Raw genomic sequence first — 17,819 nt, forward strand, 5'->3', positions numbered from 1 at the left:
TTGCTTTAGAAAACAAACATGGCGGATGATGGAGAGTCGCTGGAGTCCTGGCTCAGTAAGTACTCGAATAAACTGTTTCTGCGCACAGTTCTCACGTTTGTAGGTGGTGTGAGCGTGCCCCGCGTTACCGTAGATGGCCGAAACAACGTTGACACACGTTTGGCAAAAAAGCTGTACTTGCAAATGACAGCTATTTCGTCTGTGATTCGAGAAAAGCTAACGCGTGTCAAGCTGCTGGAAGTCGATCATTTAAATCTCCTTTCAGTGTTTTTGGCTTTAAGTTTGGAGGAACTCCAAAAATGAGGGAGGGGTTACTCTTTTTTACTTGGTGTAAAGGCTACACGATTAGCGTCTTCAAAGCGAATCAACACCTTCAGGCGTTTTCTTCTTAAAAGTTCAAACAGCTTCTGAAACGACAAAAACAAAGTGGAAGAGCCAGCAGCCTGCAGGATTCTAAACAGGGAATTTATTTAATGACGTGGAAATGTTGGATAAGAGATCAATAGATTGCTTGTTCAAAGATGACCCAGGGTATATCCAAGCACTTACTCATCAACAACCTCCAGCCCTCTTTAAGTTTTATCAGAAATTTCCATAACTCTGATAAAAAAAAGACTGATTGACATATTGGTTTCACTTCAAAGAATGACACTGCTCTCAGCTTTAGTTCTATGTTTACATCTGCTTTTGTAGTGATGATTTAGGACTTTAAGACATTATATATAAGATGAAACCAACGCACAAAAGCACAAACCTTTGAAATAATGACCACTGGCAGTTTCTCAGAACTTCTTCTTGACCTATAGTTTTCTGTGTGCAAATCTAGTTTTGAATGCATGCAGGGGTATCAAACTGTTGTCCCCCAGGACCGGTGTTCTGTTTTAGGTGTCACTTGTCTTCAGCACATAAATCTGATGATCTTGTCATCAAAAAGCTTGTAAACATCCCAGTATGGAGCCTGAAATTGCATTCAAGTATGTTGGCGCTGGAAGAGACCCAAAACATGCAGGACACCGATCCTCCAGCTCCACAATTTGACACGTGCCTTAGGCAATCGAAGCCTTTTGGAACTCAAGAGGGTCCAAACCCTGGGTTAGCAATCATTAGGTTAAGAATGAGAGAACAAGTGCAGGAGTTAATGGATTGCATGTTACTATACACCACAGAGCAGAAACCTTTAGAGTCAGAGGTATGTGCAGAAATGAGATGAGAATGCACATTACGGCAGAAGAAGGACATGCAGTTAAAGATATAGAAACTGAAAAGAGGTGAAAATCTCAGTGCATTAGTTCCTCTGGGTATTATCTAACTTCTTTAAACAGGGAACTTCTCTCATGGTACCGGTGGATTTAAATTGCTTCTTGTTACACACTTTCTTAAAAAATCATTTTTAAATTTGTTTGTACTGATTCTTTTTTTTGGAGCGTCTGCTGAGATCTGCACATCGCCGCCGCGGTGAACTGGAGTGCTTGAGGGGTTATACATGAACAGTCTAAGATCAATCCAAAATATACGACATCTCTGCATGGTCATTCCGAAATGATACGCTATGTTTTGCATTTGTAGGAAAAAGAAATTTGCCAATGGGATAGTCACAGATGAATGCGTATTACGTGCGGTCCTGTACATGGTGGGTAGATCTCGGTTGTTGTTAATGTATAACAACGCACATTTCGTACAGCCAAGTACCAGCCAGTTTGCCTTCTGTGACAGTTTGTAGTCCGTTGTGAACAGTGGTACCACTTCTCGTAGGAGCTCTCACCATCTCACACTGCTGTCAGCCGCTGCAGTGATCCACAGACCTCAACAGACCCAGTACATCGCTGTGCAACGGGCATTAGTCCAGGCCTAGAGAGCCAGTTTATAATTTCACATTGAATGAGAATTGGAGCTACGAAATCAATAGAAATGACTCAGTAGCTTTAAATTGACCTTACTGAATAAAAATGCATGCATTTAGTCACTTCCATCTTTAAAAGCATTTACTTTTACAATATCTGAATTTAAGGAAAAATGTATACCTTTTTTTTTTTTGTCATTTACATGTGGTTAATTGATTTTTATTTCCTGTGTTGCATTTTTTTTTTTTCAAAAATATCTTGCTGACCACAAAAACAGCAGATGGGGGCAGTATGTGGCTCGCAGGCCGATCGTTTCCCATCTGTGGTCTAAACATATAAATGCAGAACTAAGAAAATGGCTCGCAGCGACCCGAGCCAGCCTTCACTCCAAGTGTTGTGAAATGAAATTAAAAGTCGAGACAGTTTGACTCGACTGTAAAATTGACTGTTACGTTTTACAAATTGTTTGTGTCTGTGTTGTTTTTGTTTCCCATCTGATGCATCAAAGTTCAAACTGGCATGTTGTTGGCATTGTACATTCACTGTTTATAGAGAATGTCACAGGAAGAGTGTGTCAGGTGAAATATGTCATAACCTCAAGAATATTTAGGTTTAGTCTTGAAGCAAAACTCCTCTTGTTTTTGAGAAACCAAGGTTTCCCACTAGTTTGACATTTCGTGACAGACTGCTGAGTGTCTTTTGGGAGTATATCCAGTTAACGTACTGAGGCAACAGACTGAAGAAGAAAAAAAGTTCAGAGATCAGAACCCACAGCCCAGTATAACTAGAGAGTATTCCTCCTGCTATCCAGTTGAGAGCACAGACAAAAGATTTATGTTTCAAAGAAATGTCACAAACCATAAAATAATTATAGGGAGAACTTACAGAAAGTTGTGTTGGTATAAGATAAGTCATCTACATTGTTGTATTATGATCTTTTTCAGACAAAGCCACCAACCCCTCCAACAGGCAGGAGGACTGGGAGTACATTATGGGATTCTGCGATCAAGTCAATAAGGAGCTAGAGGGGTATGGCCTCATTCATTCAGTGACGTCTGTGTTTCCCATACCATGGACTCACACACATCTAATTACATCGCTAATGCCCTCGTGGCAAATGCACGGAGATGGGAAATGCTTGTGTCGTTGTTCATTCTTCTATTATTCTACAGCCCACAAATATCCGTCAGACTATTGGCATACAAGATTCAGTCCCCTCAGGAGTGGGAGGCGGTTCAAGCATTAACGGTTTGTATTTTAATCACTCTGTCTGTCTCTCTGTGTGTCCTTCAGCCTGACCTTGCACAGCCTAAAGTTATTTATTTGCTGTCGCTTTGCTTTCGTAGGTCCTGGAGGCTTGTATGAAAAACTGTGGACAAAGGTTTCACAACGAAGTTGGGAAGTTTAAATTCTTAAACGAGTTGATAAAAGTGGTTTCACCTAAAGTAAGTTAGCATTCAAAACCCCCCTCTCTTAGCTCACACAGACACTTGGTGTAATTTTGAGTTGTGTGTTATCTTTCAGTACTTGGGAGACAAAATATCAGAAAAGGTGAAGAGAAAAGTGATAGAGCTGCTCTACTGCTGGACAGTGTCTCTACCCGACGAGACGAAAATCAGCGAAGCTTATCAGATGCTGAAGACGCAAGGTGAGACCGACAAGCTGTTCCTCATGCTGGGATTTTAAGTTTAGATCTTATCATTTCCATTTGTCTCCATTAGGTTACAATGAATTCAGATAAAGTTATGTGATTTTAAGCAAGACAAATTATCAAAATATCCTTGACTGTTTTCTCTTTCTTGTGATTTATACTCAAAAAAGAAAAAAAAAAATATGTGGGAATAAATGCAGGGATTTTTCTGCCTTGAAAGCTCTCATGGGAATCCTGCCTGCAGTTTGAAAAAAACACTGTTTTGATGTCCAGGCGAAACTAAAGGTCGTACAGCTAACATGGGCGTCGGGTCACTCATGAGCCACGTCACCATTTTTTGAAGTTTGCAAGTCAATTTCAACCACATTTGATCCTCTAGTCACTGCAAAATCTCTGTAAATGTCAGACAAAGTTGATATTTATGGGAGATTTCAAAACTTTTTTTTTTAAGATATGTCGATGTGCAGCTTATAGACAATGTGCAGTTGATTTCTTTTCTTTTTTTAATTCCAAAAAAGATTGCCAGTTTGAATTCTCAAAGCTGTCATTACGGAAGCAGTCTAGCAACCTGCTGTCATTTCTGTTTTAGGTATTGTTTCAGTTGATCCAGAAATATCTCTGGATGTCACATTACTACCATCTCCTTCTGCCAGACCAAAGAATCCTGTGTTTGATGACGAGAGGAAGAGCAAGGTAAGAGGAGCTATTTTGGGATGTGACGGTGCGAAGAGTACAGCTCGCCCACTTCATGCTTTTTCCCTTGTCTCCATTACAGATACGTGGTTTTGATTTTTTCTGTTTTGAGTCTTAACTAGAATGTAAGACCATATATGTCTCTTGTAATGCCACTTAGGCCTGTCACAATAGTCAATAAATCAATTAATCGCACGATAAAAAAAATGAGGTCGGTAAGTTTTCCAGGCGCGATAAATTTACATTTTCCAAAGACACTAGAAACGTCTCCTTTCGGCTCTGTAGTGTAATGAGGAGTGATGCACCGACAATTTGGCCACCGAAATTTTTCGGCCGAAAATGATTCAAAAGTGTATTTTCGGCTTTCGGCCGAAAGAAAAAAATCACCGAAACAACACGGCCGGAAATAATTGGTGATGACGTGGCGGTAATGCTAAAGCAAACCTTTTAATGCCTCATGTCTGCTTTATTAATGCCTCAAATCAGGTTTTAAATTTTTTTTTACTTTTTACAGTGCGTATTTGTGCAGCGTCACCTCTCACTCACACTCCGCACACTCGTTTCCTTGATAAACACACACACACACACCAACACACACAAAATAGTTGTATCATTAACTGTCAGTAATAATCAAGAACATATTAAAATTAGTAAAATAAGTCTCCCCGGCTGCGCACCAGGACGGACACCTTCCTACACGGTCCGTTCTCACCCTGCTCATTTCTGGGACTGCAGGCTCGACAGGACGAAGGTATATATTCATTCAGAAAATATGTTCGTTCTGAAATTAATTTTTGGAAACGAAAAATACATGGTTTGCTGTACTTTGATGGAGGATATAATATTTTACCTGAATCTGTAATTGGCACCTCTCGAGACGCTGGAGCTCCTGCTGTCAACTACCGTGTTCGCTGTTGTTTTTGAAATTTATTACATTAGTTTATTTATTTTTCACACCATTTTATGTTATTATTTAGTTGTAAACTGACAGCAGCCTACAGTAATTCTCTATACCTGGAGGTGACGCGTGAGCGCTTCTATGCGCCACTGCAGGTTCTGCTGGACGGTACAGCAGCTGGAGGTCGATCCGTCATTTTTGGGGCAGAATTACATTTTTTTTCGCTGTTTGGCCCGCGGCTGTTCTGACTCTGATTCAGAACGTTCCTCCTCTTCACTCCAGTCAAGATCGCTGATGTCCGACACGTCTCCGCCATCCGATTCCCCCTCACTTACCTCCTGTATCTTTGCTAAAGCTTCTTCCACCTTATATCTCTTCATTATGCCTCTTTTCATTGTCTTTCTTTTGGGATTTGGTTGATATTTTTGGCCGTCTGTCTGATTGTCTGCTGTCAGAGCTAGCTCCCTGTTCAGATGCGCACATATAAAACAAATCAATCGCAGAAAAAAAGCCCCGCCAAGTGCGTCTTTTTTGTTTGTTTTTTTTTTAATCAGCGGTCTGTGAGATCACTGTTGGCCTTTGGAGGTATTAATGTTTTGTAATATTATGTGTGTCATTGTTAGGGCCTTATTTGCTTCAGAAAAACAGTTTCCTCATTTTTTGGTTTCGGTGTCGCCAAGAATTTTCATTTCGGTGCGTCCCTAATTGTTGCATTAATTAAAAAATTGCAACAAAAAAAACGGCAATATTATCGTTTATCGCAATAAATTCTGGGACAATTAATCATCCAGCAAAATTTGTTATCGTGACAGGCCTAATGCCACTGCATGTATGATGCAGTATATCAATGCATGTGAGTGTAGAACTCAGTGATGCTGATGCCTCACTCAAAGGCCGTCTACCTGAGTGTCCCGTGAAGTGACGACTGATATTGATACCTATATTTTACTCCAAGCGCTTCATAATAGATGGGGCGTGTTCCAAATTTGACTTACAGTTTTTGGGGGTTTTTTTTTTAACATTCATGAAGCCGCTGGTGTGGAGGAGATACACCAATCCATCACAGTGCAATCACACACACTCACATTTACACTTATTGGCAATTTACAGTCGTGTATTAGCTTCAGAGCATTTTTTTTTTTTTTTTGCAAGAGACTGTGGCACCCAGATGAAATCTACACACCAAGAAGAAGAACATGCAAACTGGGCTCGAACCGACACCATCGCTGTGAGGCAAGAGTGCAAACCACTACCCCACTGTGTGGCCTTTTATTTTATAATCGTTGTATAAATCCCCACAACGCCATTGAGAGTACTCATTGATTGAATAGGTCCAGAACGCCATTGAGAAGAGGATTCATCTGACATTTGAAGCAGTCACATGAAGACAAAAGGAGAAAATTTGATGTTAAAACGCTCCAGTCATGTTTTCAGCGCAGATAAGATGGATAAAAAGTTTTAGAAGTCTTTTTTCAGAGTTATTGGGTATCTTTAGCACATTTATTTAACATTTTACTGTCACACTCAGTTGCAGTCTGTACTTTTTTCCACTGAAGTTTTGAAAAGTGTTTTGTTTCTTAAGTTTTAATGAATTTTTGCTGTCTTTTGTTCCCCGGCGGTGTACACGATTCTTTGATTTGCTGAGTGATTTTGATCAATGTGAAAGAAATCTGTTGACAATAAGAGGCTCTTTGTGTTTCCATGAATACGTTTTATAGATAATAGGTAGGTGTGTGTGTGTGTGTGTGTGTGTGTGTCTGTCTGTGTGTGTCTGTGTGTATGTGTTGGGGGCGGGGGACTTAGTTTTTTTTAACATAGAAAAGACAAGAAGAGGGTGAATGAATCACAAGAAGTAACCATTTGTTTTGTCACAGGAAGAAGCAGAAGCCACATGAGTGAAACATGTTTTACTGCTAATTCACAGCAGTAGCGCTTTTTCAACGTTTAATTCAGTGAAGGTGGTTTGATTGTTTCAATAAGAGGCATTAAAAGAGGATGAGGATCTGTCGTCTTCATTCGTCTGGTTTTTTTTTCTTCTTTTTTTTCCCCACCATTTCTCGCCAGACTTTGCTTTGCAGCATCCCACAGATTCAGATCTAATTCAGGTCAATTTGTGGCGCAGGTTCCATCCATCATTAGCGGCTCCACTCAGGAACCAGGCAGCCATTGCTGTTTACTTTGTGTTGCCTGCAGAAGATTGATGGATGTTTTTTTAGCGGTCTGGGAGCTGGAGCGGTGGCTGCTGCTTCCTAATGCGATCTGTGGGAAACATTCTCTTCCATAATTTTCTCCTCCTTCTGCAGAAATTAGCAGAGCTGCTCAAGAGCAAAAAGCCGGAAGATCTGCAGGAGGCTAATCGGCTCATCAAGAGCATGGTCAAAGAGGTGGGTTACTTTCAAATTATTGGCTCACTTAATTCTTAATTAGGATATTGCGACCTGGGGTTGCATTTTCTTTTGTTTTTTAACAAAAAGGCTTCACCCCATAGGGCTGGAATTGACTTGATTTTTCTTTTGGGAAATCATCTGTAATGTATTTCATCAGTCACAAACCTGTAAAACAATGGCGAAAATGACACAAATATCAAATTTTCAAAAATGTAAGCCAGTTTTTGATAATGCAAACAAAATACATATTCTTTTGTCGGTTTGATTTGATTCGGTTGTGTCTTTGTCTTTGCGTCAGGATGAGGCGAGAGCACAGAAAGCAACCAAACAGAAGTCCACACTGGAGGCAGCCAGCAACAGTGTCAAACTCCTGAATGAGATGCTGACTCACTTCAGCCCCGAGGGTTCCACTGACGGAGACAAGGAGCTCATCAGGGTCTGTTCTCTGACCTTTAACAAATTAATTTCTTCATTTTCCATCATTTGATCTTCCTGGAGGGCTCTTTCAAAAGGATGCCGATACAACCACACACCTGTAATTTGTTGATGTTGCTGGATGCATTCGAAACAAACCTAATGCAAATCTTTAACTATCGATTATATAACAAATTTCCTGGATGAGATAGGAATTATATGCAAACAGCTAAAAGAGCCACAAACAAACGTCCATTTCCACAGCCAGAGGCTTTGTAGGGCGATAAAGACAGGCAGGCAGAGTTTTTTGCAAAGTTTCTTGCAGGGTGTTGATATCTCACTGTAAAATTCTACGTCTGCATCAGCCTTGGTGTGTTTTTTCCTTGCAGCAGCTTCCTCTATAAGCGCGTGAGGTTTGACTGCAGATGCAGTCATTAAGTTCATCGTGAAGAATAAATGAGAATAAAATCCTCGGCCGTAAGCAAGAACATTGCTGCTGGGCCATGAAGCTGCACTAATGACCTTCACTGGTTCTTAAGCTTTCTGTGCCTGTCTGAAAATATCATTTCGTTGTTCCTGTGAATTTTACTCTCCATATGATGGGAGTAGTTTTTAGTTGATTGTAATTTCTTTGAACAGTTTTAATTTCTTAAATGAAAACCTGGTCATTGCTTTAATGTTTCATCTTTTTTTTTCCAACTCATTTTTTTTTGTGTGTGTAAATCACAACATTAAATTCTGTGTGTTCTCACTGAGGATATTAAATTTCCCAGTCTGAAGTTTGAGATGGATTATCTGATTTGTCCTGATTTGTAGCAGGACTTTGCAGTAACCTTTAAATACATTCCTTTTTTTCCAGGAGTTGTATGGCGACTGTGACAAACTCAGACAAACCATATCTCAGCTCGCTTCAGAGACGGAGGATAACGACAGCAGCTTAGGTAAAACCTGACTGGATCTGTGTGAATGCTGACGCATGGCTCACGGGGTTCCTCACTTTGCCGTTACTGTGCGTGTTTGTGATTCAGGGGACATCTTGCAGGCCAGCGATGATCTATCACACGTCATTAATTCCTACAAGAAGATCATCGAAGGAGCTAAAATCAATGGCGAGACCGAGGAAGCACAACAAAGATCGTCATCAGGCAATAAAGGTATGTTCTTCAGTAATCGCAGTGCTGCGTTAACACTCACAGTCGGGTTATTTAGCCTCGGGGTTTATAAATGTTGCCTGCTGTGCCATATTATAGTGGGTTATCCTGCAGGCAGCCAATGCTGTTCGTTTACTTTAAAATTATATTATGAATCGAAGTTGTAATGCTGATGTCTTGCCCTGTCTACAATCTGAAAGACTCTGGACCCTCGAGCCAGTCGGAGATTCTGATTGACCTGGTGGGTGTGGACTCGCAGACCCCCTCTCCGCCCGAACAGCCCCTCCCGGCGTCCGCTCCGTCTTTCTCCGACGAGCTGCTGTGTGGCGCCGCTGCCACGGACGCCCAGTCGCAGCGTGCTGCTGCCGCCCCCTCTGCCGCGCTCTCGCTGCTGGATGAAGAGCTGCTCTGTTTCGGTAACGTCCACACACTCGCGTGTTCATAAAGCTCTTCTTTCAGGGCCGTTCTTCAATTAGCCTTTTAGATATGTGTTTTTACACTTTGTGTGTTTTTACAGGCCTCGGTGATCCTGCTCCCGTTCTGAGTGACTCAACGCTTAAAAATCAGAGTGATCATTTGTCATCTCTGCAGGTATTTCTTCTAAAATCATTGAATTGGACTTTTTTTTTCAACTTTCAGCTCTTATGTTTGCTCACTGCGTGTCGTTTTCTTTCAGGGTTCCAATCATGGTTTGGATCTTTTCGGCCCCACGCTGCCTGCAGTCCCTGCCCTTTCTTCATCTTCATCCTTTCTCGACACTCTCTGTACAACAGGAACCTCAGTGAACCCCACCAAAACTTCCACAGCTGCCTTAAACCTCTCTGGCCTTGTCTTCCCGGCTCCCTCGGCATCAGTCACGTTGCCTCAGAGCGTCAGTTCAGTGATGGCGAGCAACGTGGCCCCAGCTGCTCGGTCTTTGAAGACGACTCTGTCTCCTCCCTCGGTCACTCCTGCTGCTTCACAGCAGGTTTTTCCTTCATCTGGACTTTTTCCACCATCGTCAGCTTCTCTCAGTCAAAACCTTCAAGACCTTACCCTTCTGGATCTGGCCAGTATGAATAAGTAAGTAATGTAGGATGAGGAGTTTTTAACATTCTGCCTGTTTGTAATTCATTGTAGCTTTCAGTCTGACACCTGTCGGTGAAGGGAGAAACACAAAATGTATGCTAACATATTTTTTTTAAATAACGCCCTGCATATTTCCTATTAAACATGTAATTCTAGCTTTTCTATAGAAATACACAGCCTGCTGGAGCATATTGAAGGAATGTTCAAGTGTTTACCTTCAAGCCTTTGAAGTTGGCTGCTGGTTCCAGTTTCTTTTATAGTGTTGAGACAAGTGGATTCACGTCATACATTGAATCGATACACGTGACTGCCAAGTTTGTTTGAAATTCCAAGGAGAAGTACCACTTGGTTCCAGTTTGTGTTTCCGAGTCCTGCCAGTTGAAACTGGTATATTCTGAACAGGTTACCGGTCCAACACTCTATCCATAATGTTCAATGAGTTTCATCAAATTTAGGAGCTTGCTGCTTCAGAATTAAGATCTTTTCTGCAATTCTGCCCTCAGACCAGGGGCTGCTTCCACCACAGCCGCCTCACTGACTGCAGCGGAGACGCCAGCGTGGTCCGCTGCTCCGCTTACCAAGAGCCAGGCAGAGGACAGCCCGGTATTGCGCTCCCTGTCCCCCATCCTCCCCCTGAGCCAGGCCAGTGCAGCCAAGGAGCAGGACTTATCACTGGCCAACGTGTTTGTCCCACTGGATGCCATCAAACCCAGTGAGTTCCACGTAGTGCCAATAACAACTTTGATTTCTTTTTTTTCTAAGCAGTATTCTGAATGTTTGTGTTGAATGAAAATACTAAACATTTTAAAGTCATTCATCTCTTTTTAATAGTGAAAATATAGGATTTCTCTGTTAGGCTGAACTAGCTGGCTCTCAGGTACATATTTGACATGTTCTGATTTACTTGTGATAACTAAATGTCACTTTTATAGCTCGGATCTTATCTACATCCAGTCATACGTGCTTAACAGCTTCAAAAACTGCTGTTCAATACCAAGAATATCCACAGATGCACTTGAACACATGACATTTAGGCAGTGTTGCGGCCCCTTTTAAATCGAGACGTGGCCTATTGGAGACGATATTTGCTAGGTGCAGAACCATAAAGTCACTGAGGACCGACATGCATCAGTGGAAAAGCTGTTTAAGCCTTCAGCACATCTGAAGACAGACATGAAAACATTGAAAAGCTCTGAAGCGATAATGTCATCACTGAGAGTTTTCCAAAGTTTCCAAGTTTGAAATTCTAGTTCTGTTTGAGAAAATCAGAATCTCATGAATCAATCTGGTTCATGATGCCAGCTTCATATTTTGTTCAGATGAACTCAGCTCGTTCACCTCGCCATGGGGCGTTTAATGGTCACTATGTTAGTGTTCAAGTGATTTTCTGATTCCTCGGCTCACGCATGGTTTAATTACTAGCAAATTTAAAAACATTGCTTGCTAATTGAGTGCATTTATACAACCAAGCCAAAATCTGAAGTAAATCCAAGATGTTTAGATCTAACGTTTTAAAGATGCTCTGATTAGCTGCTTTCAGTGATTATGACTTTGTAAAAGACAGTTCTACTGTGTTGTTGAGGAATGTTTATACACATCCTACTTTAGTTTGATCCAAATTTAGTTTTCCTTTTCTATATAGCAACCATTAACCAGGAAGTGGTGATGGTCTAGCCCCGCCCACCGAAGTTGTTCCAGCCTCTACCGCTCAATTTGAAAGAAAAAAACTCGACCAAGACATTGTTGAAGGAGAAGATGGATTGTTTAAAGGGAGTGTTTTTTTCAGGAGCAGGTGACCAATGGGAATGTTTTGAATTATTTTTAAGTAAAGATTATTGGCTGAGCTGCCTAATAGTGAAGAAGCATAATTAAGTTCTTACCCAAAAAAAAAGGGATATGAAACACACTGAAAACAGTCTGTGAATTTTTTTTTCAACTTCAGTTTTCTGTTAAATCCAGCATCCAGTTTCATTTCACCTAAACATAAAACATTGCTGCCACTTAGTGGTGTCAGTGGAAAAGTGTAAAAGCATGAGGAACTTTTCTCACTCGATTCCTCCAGTTACCATCGCGAGCCTGTGCTCAGTGTGATCTGCAACAGTAGGCGCGCAGAAGGATTGCTCCATGCCAACATAGTTAATATGGTAAACAATATCAATTAAATTTCTGAAGACTTTGAGTTAAAAGTCCACCTGTCTGTGTGGCCGTGCATTGTGAAGTCCTGCACGTGTAGTGATAAACCTTTTCTCTCTCTTTTTTTTTTTTTTTTTTTCCTGCTTACGCTGTGTTTCAGGTAAAGTGTGTCCTGTGACGGCCTATGATAAAAATGGTGTTCGTGTTCTGCTGCATTTTGCGACCGACTGCCCCCCGGGCAGACCAGATGTGCTGGTGATGGTGGCGTCGATGCTGAACACGTCCCCACAAGCCGTCAGAAACGTCCTTCTCCAGGTTGCTGTGCCCAAGGTAAGAACAGACGGGCATTACATGAAACACTGTTCCCCCCCCTGAGAGGCTACAGATTTTAATATATTTAGATGTAGTTATTCAGACACATTCAGCTCATTGAAATACGTTTTGGAATGGAAAATACATTTTTAACCAGGTTGCAGTTTGCTGTTGAATTTTCATGGTTGTCTCCTCTGCTGCGTCTCCAGATGATGAAAGTGAGGCTGCAGCCTCCCTCGGGGACAGAGCTGGCTCCTTTTAACCCAGTACTTCCCCCTGCTGCCATCACTCAGGTCATGCTGCTTGCCAATCCTCTCAAGGTACCGAATTCGACGGAGAGTTTCCTGCACGTCGCTCTGCATTACCGCTTCTCACAGTCTAACGTGCTTTGGATGTGATGATGAGTGACGCCTTCAGTGCAAAAGATCTCTTGTGTTCCATGAAGCTGATGAAAAGCTGTGAAACTGAAAGTTTTCGTTGTGTGTTTGTGCGTTGCAGGAAAAGGTTCGGATGAGATACAAACTGACATTCACGCTCGGAGAGCAGCCGCTGACGGAGGTGGGGGAGGTGAACCAGTTTCCACCTGCTGATACATGGGGTTCTCTATAGCCCTGCCATCGTATTCGCGATGGCCACAAGACTTATGAAACTGCTGAGACTGTCAGAGGCTGGCAAAGATCAGAAGAGAAGGTGGAATGGATCGCTTTTATAGGAATTTTGAATCGACGATGGACTGTAGCGGGCCTTGAGGAGCTTGCGATTGAAGTAGCCAAAGTCCAGTAGCACACGTGTAACTTTATTACAGCCGGTGCCAGAAGCAGTCAGCGGGACGTGAGACATGATCTGAACTGGTTTATCAAGGTTCTTTTAGTGAAGTTTGATACCGTTTAAGTTATAAAGTTTATGATATTGTATCATTTTTGCGGTCATTTTAATGGTCAGAGTTACTCTTGTCATCTCTAAAGCACATCGGAGTGGATTGGAGTGTACGTTACGTCTGCCTGACGCTTTTCACCAGAGCAGAGAATAAGCTGAAAGGTGTCATGAAAACAAGCTCCTACGGCTGGATTTCCTGTTGCATGTGTGTAACGGCGGTGTTGAAGCAGATGAGATCGGTTCTCTTTGTTTACACGAAGTCATAGCTCAGACTCTCACACTTAGCACTGTATTACTTTGTCTTTCAGTGTTTATTCTTATGATTGTGTTATTTATTCTGGTTTGGGAATGAAGGTGTCTAATCTGATCAGTTGAAGGCTGTCTCCTCTTTGCATGGTGTTTTTTTTTTCTAAGAACATAAATTCTGGCAAATTTTCAAACATGTAACAATGTTACTTTTTTCTTTTAAGGACAGATGGATTTTACCGACTTAAATCTCTTGTTGCTTACAGGTTGTGAAACTGTGAATGTCCTGCTAGATAACACAGCAGCCTTGTGTCATAGATACTAAAGACGGGCTTTTTCTTCTCAACTCTTACAGTATGAGTCACAAAGGGCAAAGGTCATCAGTATATATTAAGTGGATATGCTCAGGAAAGAGCAGACTCCCCCCCCAGGGCAAGAAAGGTACAATATGTGAGGTGAATCTAATGCTGCATAATATACATTCGACCTTTCCGTCCTGTTGAAGTAAAGCGGCACACTGACGGGGCTCAGCGTTCTCTCTCAGTAAAAGTCCTGCTTGTGTGTGAGTTTTCCGTGTGAGTTTTCCGTATTAAACTACAAATATTTCTTGGCGTCAGCCTTGACAATAAGATGTATCGGTGATTAAAAACAATTTTCTCTTTATCCCAAAATGTAACTTCATTTGTGTCTTTCTGGAGCTCCTACTGCTATAAAGATTCTATACTTCTTTCTAATAAAAATAATTTATTTGTCTTAGATTTTTGAGTTTTCATTGTGTGTTTTCAAAGGCAGATACAGCAGTGCATCTGACAGAATATATGTGTCTATTTGTGTGGCGTCTGCGAGTACCAACCACTAAACCACCATGCAGTCTCCTAAGGATCGATATAAATGTGATGTAAACACAAATTATGTACTAAAAGTAAGGACTTTGTGTTTGATACATGATTACCTTGTAACAATGCAATGTTTTTCTTCCATTGAAAATCCTGATTATTCCCCTTTTACATTGTGCCTCATCTGTAATTCACATTTGTGAGCTCGCCGGGTTGTACTCATGAAAACAAACTTCCCAAGCTCTTTTGCCACACCGAACAGCTTTGCTTTGAAAACTGATGACAATCAGACCTGTGATTGGCACCTGTCTTATATGAGGTTCTGCATCTCTGGTCAGGCAATCCCACATCTCCACAGAGCGGGTTTTATCTGAGACCGGCCAGTGACATTTGAGATCGGAGTGGAAGGGAGAGCCGGCCGCCCTGACTCTGAACTCCACTCAGCACTTGCAGGAGCAGCTTGACTGAGCTGTTCAGGCCCACAGCAGTGTGTGGCGCCGTGAGGAGGAGGTGCCAGGCCGTCATAGCTCTTCTTCTACACAAATACGTCTTGCTTCTTCATATTTAATTTATTCAGTCTTAATGAGCATAAATAGTAAATAAAGAAGATTTGGCCACTTTTTCATGGGTGTTGCAAAACAAACTTATGATCTCTCTTAGGATTATGATTCTTCATTGCTATTTCCTTTGTATTCTTGTAAAGCACTGTTATTTACTTAGTGTGTTAACACTGTTATAGAAATAATTGTGCCTTTGTATTGTCTTCACCATTATGCAGCGTTTTGCAGCTGTATGATTAGAAAGATTTATGGGTTTTCAGACAATTCTGCACATGGAGGAACATGCAAACTCCTATTAGAAAGGCCTCACAAGCCTGGGCTGGAAATTCAGTCACAAGTTAACCTCTAATGCATGTTTTATGGGATGTGGGAGGAAATTCAGTCAACAATTTAGTAATCTTCAAGTTGATTAAGGCGCTTCTTTACATTGCATCAATGATTTTGGCTTCATTCTACTATTTTATTTTGTTTTTAATGCGGGCGAGCGTCGCGGAAATGTAAGAAGCATGCAAATTAAAGAGCACATCGTGTGAGAATAGCGGGGGTCGTCTGCGTGCGCACAGTGGCGCAGAGTGGCGCACCGCAGCGCGGCAGAGCGCAGCCGCAGTAGAAAAGGCGCAGACACAGCGGCACAGCATAGCAGCAGCAGCCAGCAGCAACCATGGCAGACGAAAAGCCCAAGGTGAGGACCAGCGTTTTCTCCTCTTGTTTTCTGCACGGCGTGGTTTTCCAGACGGCACGGCGGTGGTCGCGGCAGCGCCGTGGGGACGGCGGAATTAGCGGCCCTGTTGTTCTCTCCGTTCACTTGAATCGGCGTTGCCGCGTTAGCTAGCGAGCTAGCGGTGGAATTAGCATAATAAGCTATTGCGGCGGATGACCAAAAGAAAAACCCACTAACGACACTCTTGTTTCTGTCCTTTTCATTTAAAATAACCAAGACTATTGGAATGTTGTCAGATTTATTGCTGCCCGTGGCGTTACTGAGAGCATGAGGAGTTAACGGAAGCTAGACTGAATAAGTGTTATCTACTGTGAGCAACAGGACCAGGCCGAAATGTACCGATAAAGACTAAATCTCAACTTTAATCCAATTACATATGGACTGTTTGCTTTGTATACATCACTACACCAAACAAAGTGTTTCAGAGTATGAGATATTGTTGATGTTGTTGTAGTAGTAGCGCTTTTCAGTGGCTAGGCCTCTGGTCAGCCGTGCAGGCCATTGTCCATTGGCATGCTTGATGCTAATGCTAACATCCGAAGTTATTTCTTCTGTTTGGTCAGTATAACCACATATATCTAGCTGTGCATGTCCATCAGACTTATTTTATATGGTAACACCTAGTATCAATAAGATTTTTTTTTAAAATAAGTTACTCATATACATTGCTTTCTTAATGTGTGTGGGTGTGTGAGAAACCCTTGATGGTGGGTGATATTTACTTGGAGGTAAATGTTCTTTGTAATTACTCTTTAATACATTTTTCTTGATGATTTGCTGAAACTTATTTATTTTTGTATATATATATTTTTAATTAGGAGGGAGTCAAGACTGAGAACAATGAGCACATCAACCTGAAGGTGGCAGGGCAGGATGGCTCAGTGGTCCAGTTCAAGATCAAACGGCACACTCCCCTCAGCAAACTGATGAAAGCATATTGTGAACGGCAGGTAAGAGTCCCTTCGTTTGGCCGTCCATACATCTTCTGCACCACTTCATCCACCAAGATGATCCCAGTTGCTATGGGCCAAAGTAAACCTTTGACAAGTTACTAATCCATCGCAGGGAGACAGTAACACTCACCAAAACAGACAACTCAAGATATCCAATTAATCTCCAGGTAATTCAAAATGATATATTTGCACTGTGGTGAGGAAACTACAGTACCTGGAGGAAACATGCATGCACAGACAGAACAATTTCTACATTTAAGTAATTTCTGTCTCATCAAGTCAACCTTGGCGGTTCTTATGCACACCAGGGGCAGATAAGTGTTAATCGGACTGTGGCAAAATCCTATTCTCCAATAGCTGTGGCATACACACATTTATTTTAGTAGAATTTGGGAAATACTAAATTCTGTACATGAGCTCCCTCTAGTGGTGGAACAGAATGAGGCTCTTTTTGATTGCGGGGTCCATGGTTCAAATCCCAGCTGCAGTGAAAAGTACATCTGCAGTAAAACGTACACATGGAGCAAGTTACAGTAGCTTCCAGGGGAGACTCCTGTAGAAGAAAGCAGCCAAAAAGACACTCTTAATATTCAATATGATGTTAGTTGAGTCTCTATAGAATCACAAAGAATAATAATTTACTTTGAAAGCTTGCAATTCCATGAAATCCAGTCTTGTTAAACATTAATAAAGCGGGTTCAAAAATGTAAATATTCATTGTGGAAAAATAGACTTTCATGTGGAAATCCCCACCAGATTGTGTCACCTGTTAACCTCTGATTTCTTCATACTTTAAACTTGATGCTTTCTCTTTGTACAGGGGTTGTCAATGAGACAAATACGGTTTCGCTTTGACGGTCAGCCCATCAATGAAACAGACACACCCTCACAGGTAATCTTTCATCTTCTGGATCATTTTCAGTTCAACTCAGTCATGTCCGGCCTCATTGTTTGAGTCAGCTTTATTGTTGGGGATGTGTGCTCTGAATGCATTTCATTCGACAGACTTGGGTTCTTCTGAAACCTGAACAACCGGTTCATAAAATACAGTTAATCGGCAAGACATTTGTCATTACACT

At 41.6% G+C, this 17,819-nt stretch overlaps 3 protein-coding genes across 3 annotated transcripts in view; all 3 read left to right on the forward strand.

The window, feature by feature from the left end:
- Nucleotides 1-14,420, forward strand: gga3a (golgi associated, gamma adaptin ear containing, ARF binding protein 3a). Its single transcript, XM_030093802.1, has 17 exons — nucleotides 1-55; nucleotides 2,786-2,870; nucleotides 3,014-3,089; nucleotides 3,188-3,286; nucleotides 3,366-3,489; nucleotides 4,082-4,185; nucleotides 7,387-7,467; nucleotides 7,769-7,906; nucleotides 8,744-8,825; nucleotides 8,913-9,038; nucleotides 9,236-9,451; nucleotides 9,553-9,626; nucleotides 9,712-10,097; nucleotides 10,607-10,815; nucleotides 12,397-12,566; nucleotides 12,758-12,868; nucleotides 13,047-14,420. Exons 1-17 carry the CDS (start codon nucleotides 19-21, stop codon nucleotides 13,155-13,157), a joined length of 2,229 nt encoding a protein of 742 aa, XP_029949662.1. The 5' UTR covers nucleotides 1-18; the 3' UTR covers nucleotides 13,158-14,420.
- jpt1a (Jupiter microtubule associated homolog 1a) overlaps nucleotides 3,737-17,819 on the forward strand; it is a 25,882-nt gene continuing 11,799 nt past the window's right edge. The window contains exons 1-2 of the mRNA XM_030093804.1: nucleotides 3,737-3,749; nucleotides 5,816-5,824. The gene's annotated coding sequence lies outside the window, so the exon portion shown is untranslated. The remainder of the gene's footprint in view (nucleotides 3,750-5,815; nucleotides 5,825-17,819) is intronic.
- sumo2a (small ubiquitin like modifier 2a) overlaps nucleotides 15,633-17,819 on the forward strand; it is a 3,225-nt gene continuing 1,038 nt past the window's right edge. Inside the window, exons 1-3 of the mRNA XM_030093806.1 lie at nucleotides 15,633-15,748; nucleotides 16,606-16,737; nucleotides 17,561-17,632. Coding sequence (XP_029949666.1) covers nucleotides 15,728-15,748; nucleotides 16,606-16,737; nucleotides 17,561-17,632 — 225 coding nt within the window. The 5' untranslated portion in view covers nucleotides 15,633-15,727. The remainder of the gene's footprint in view (nucleotides 15,749-16,605; nucleotides 16,738-17,560; nucleotides 17,633-17,819) is intronic.

Source organism: Salarias fasciatus, chromosome 6 (genome assembly GCF_902148845.1).
Source record: "Salarias fasciatus chromosome 6, fSalaFa1.1, whole genome shotgun sequence".
Taxonomy (NCBI): Eukaryota; Metazoa; Chordata; class Actinopteri; order Blenniiformes; family Blenniidae; genus Salarias; species Salarias fasciatus.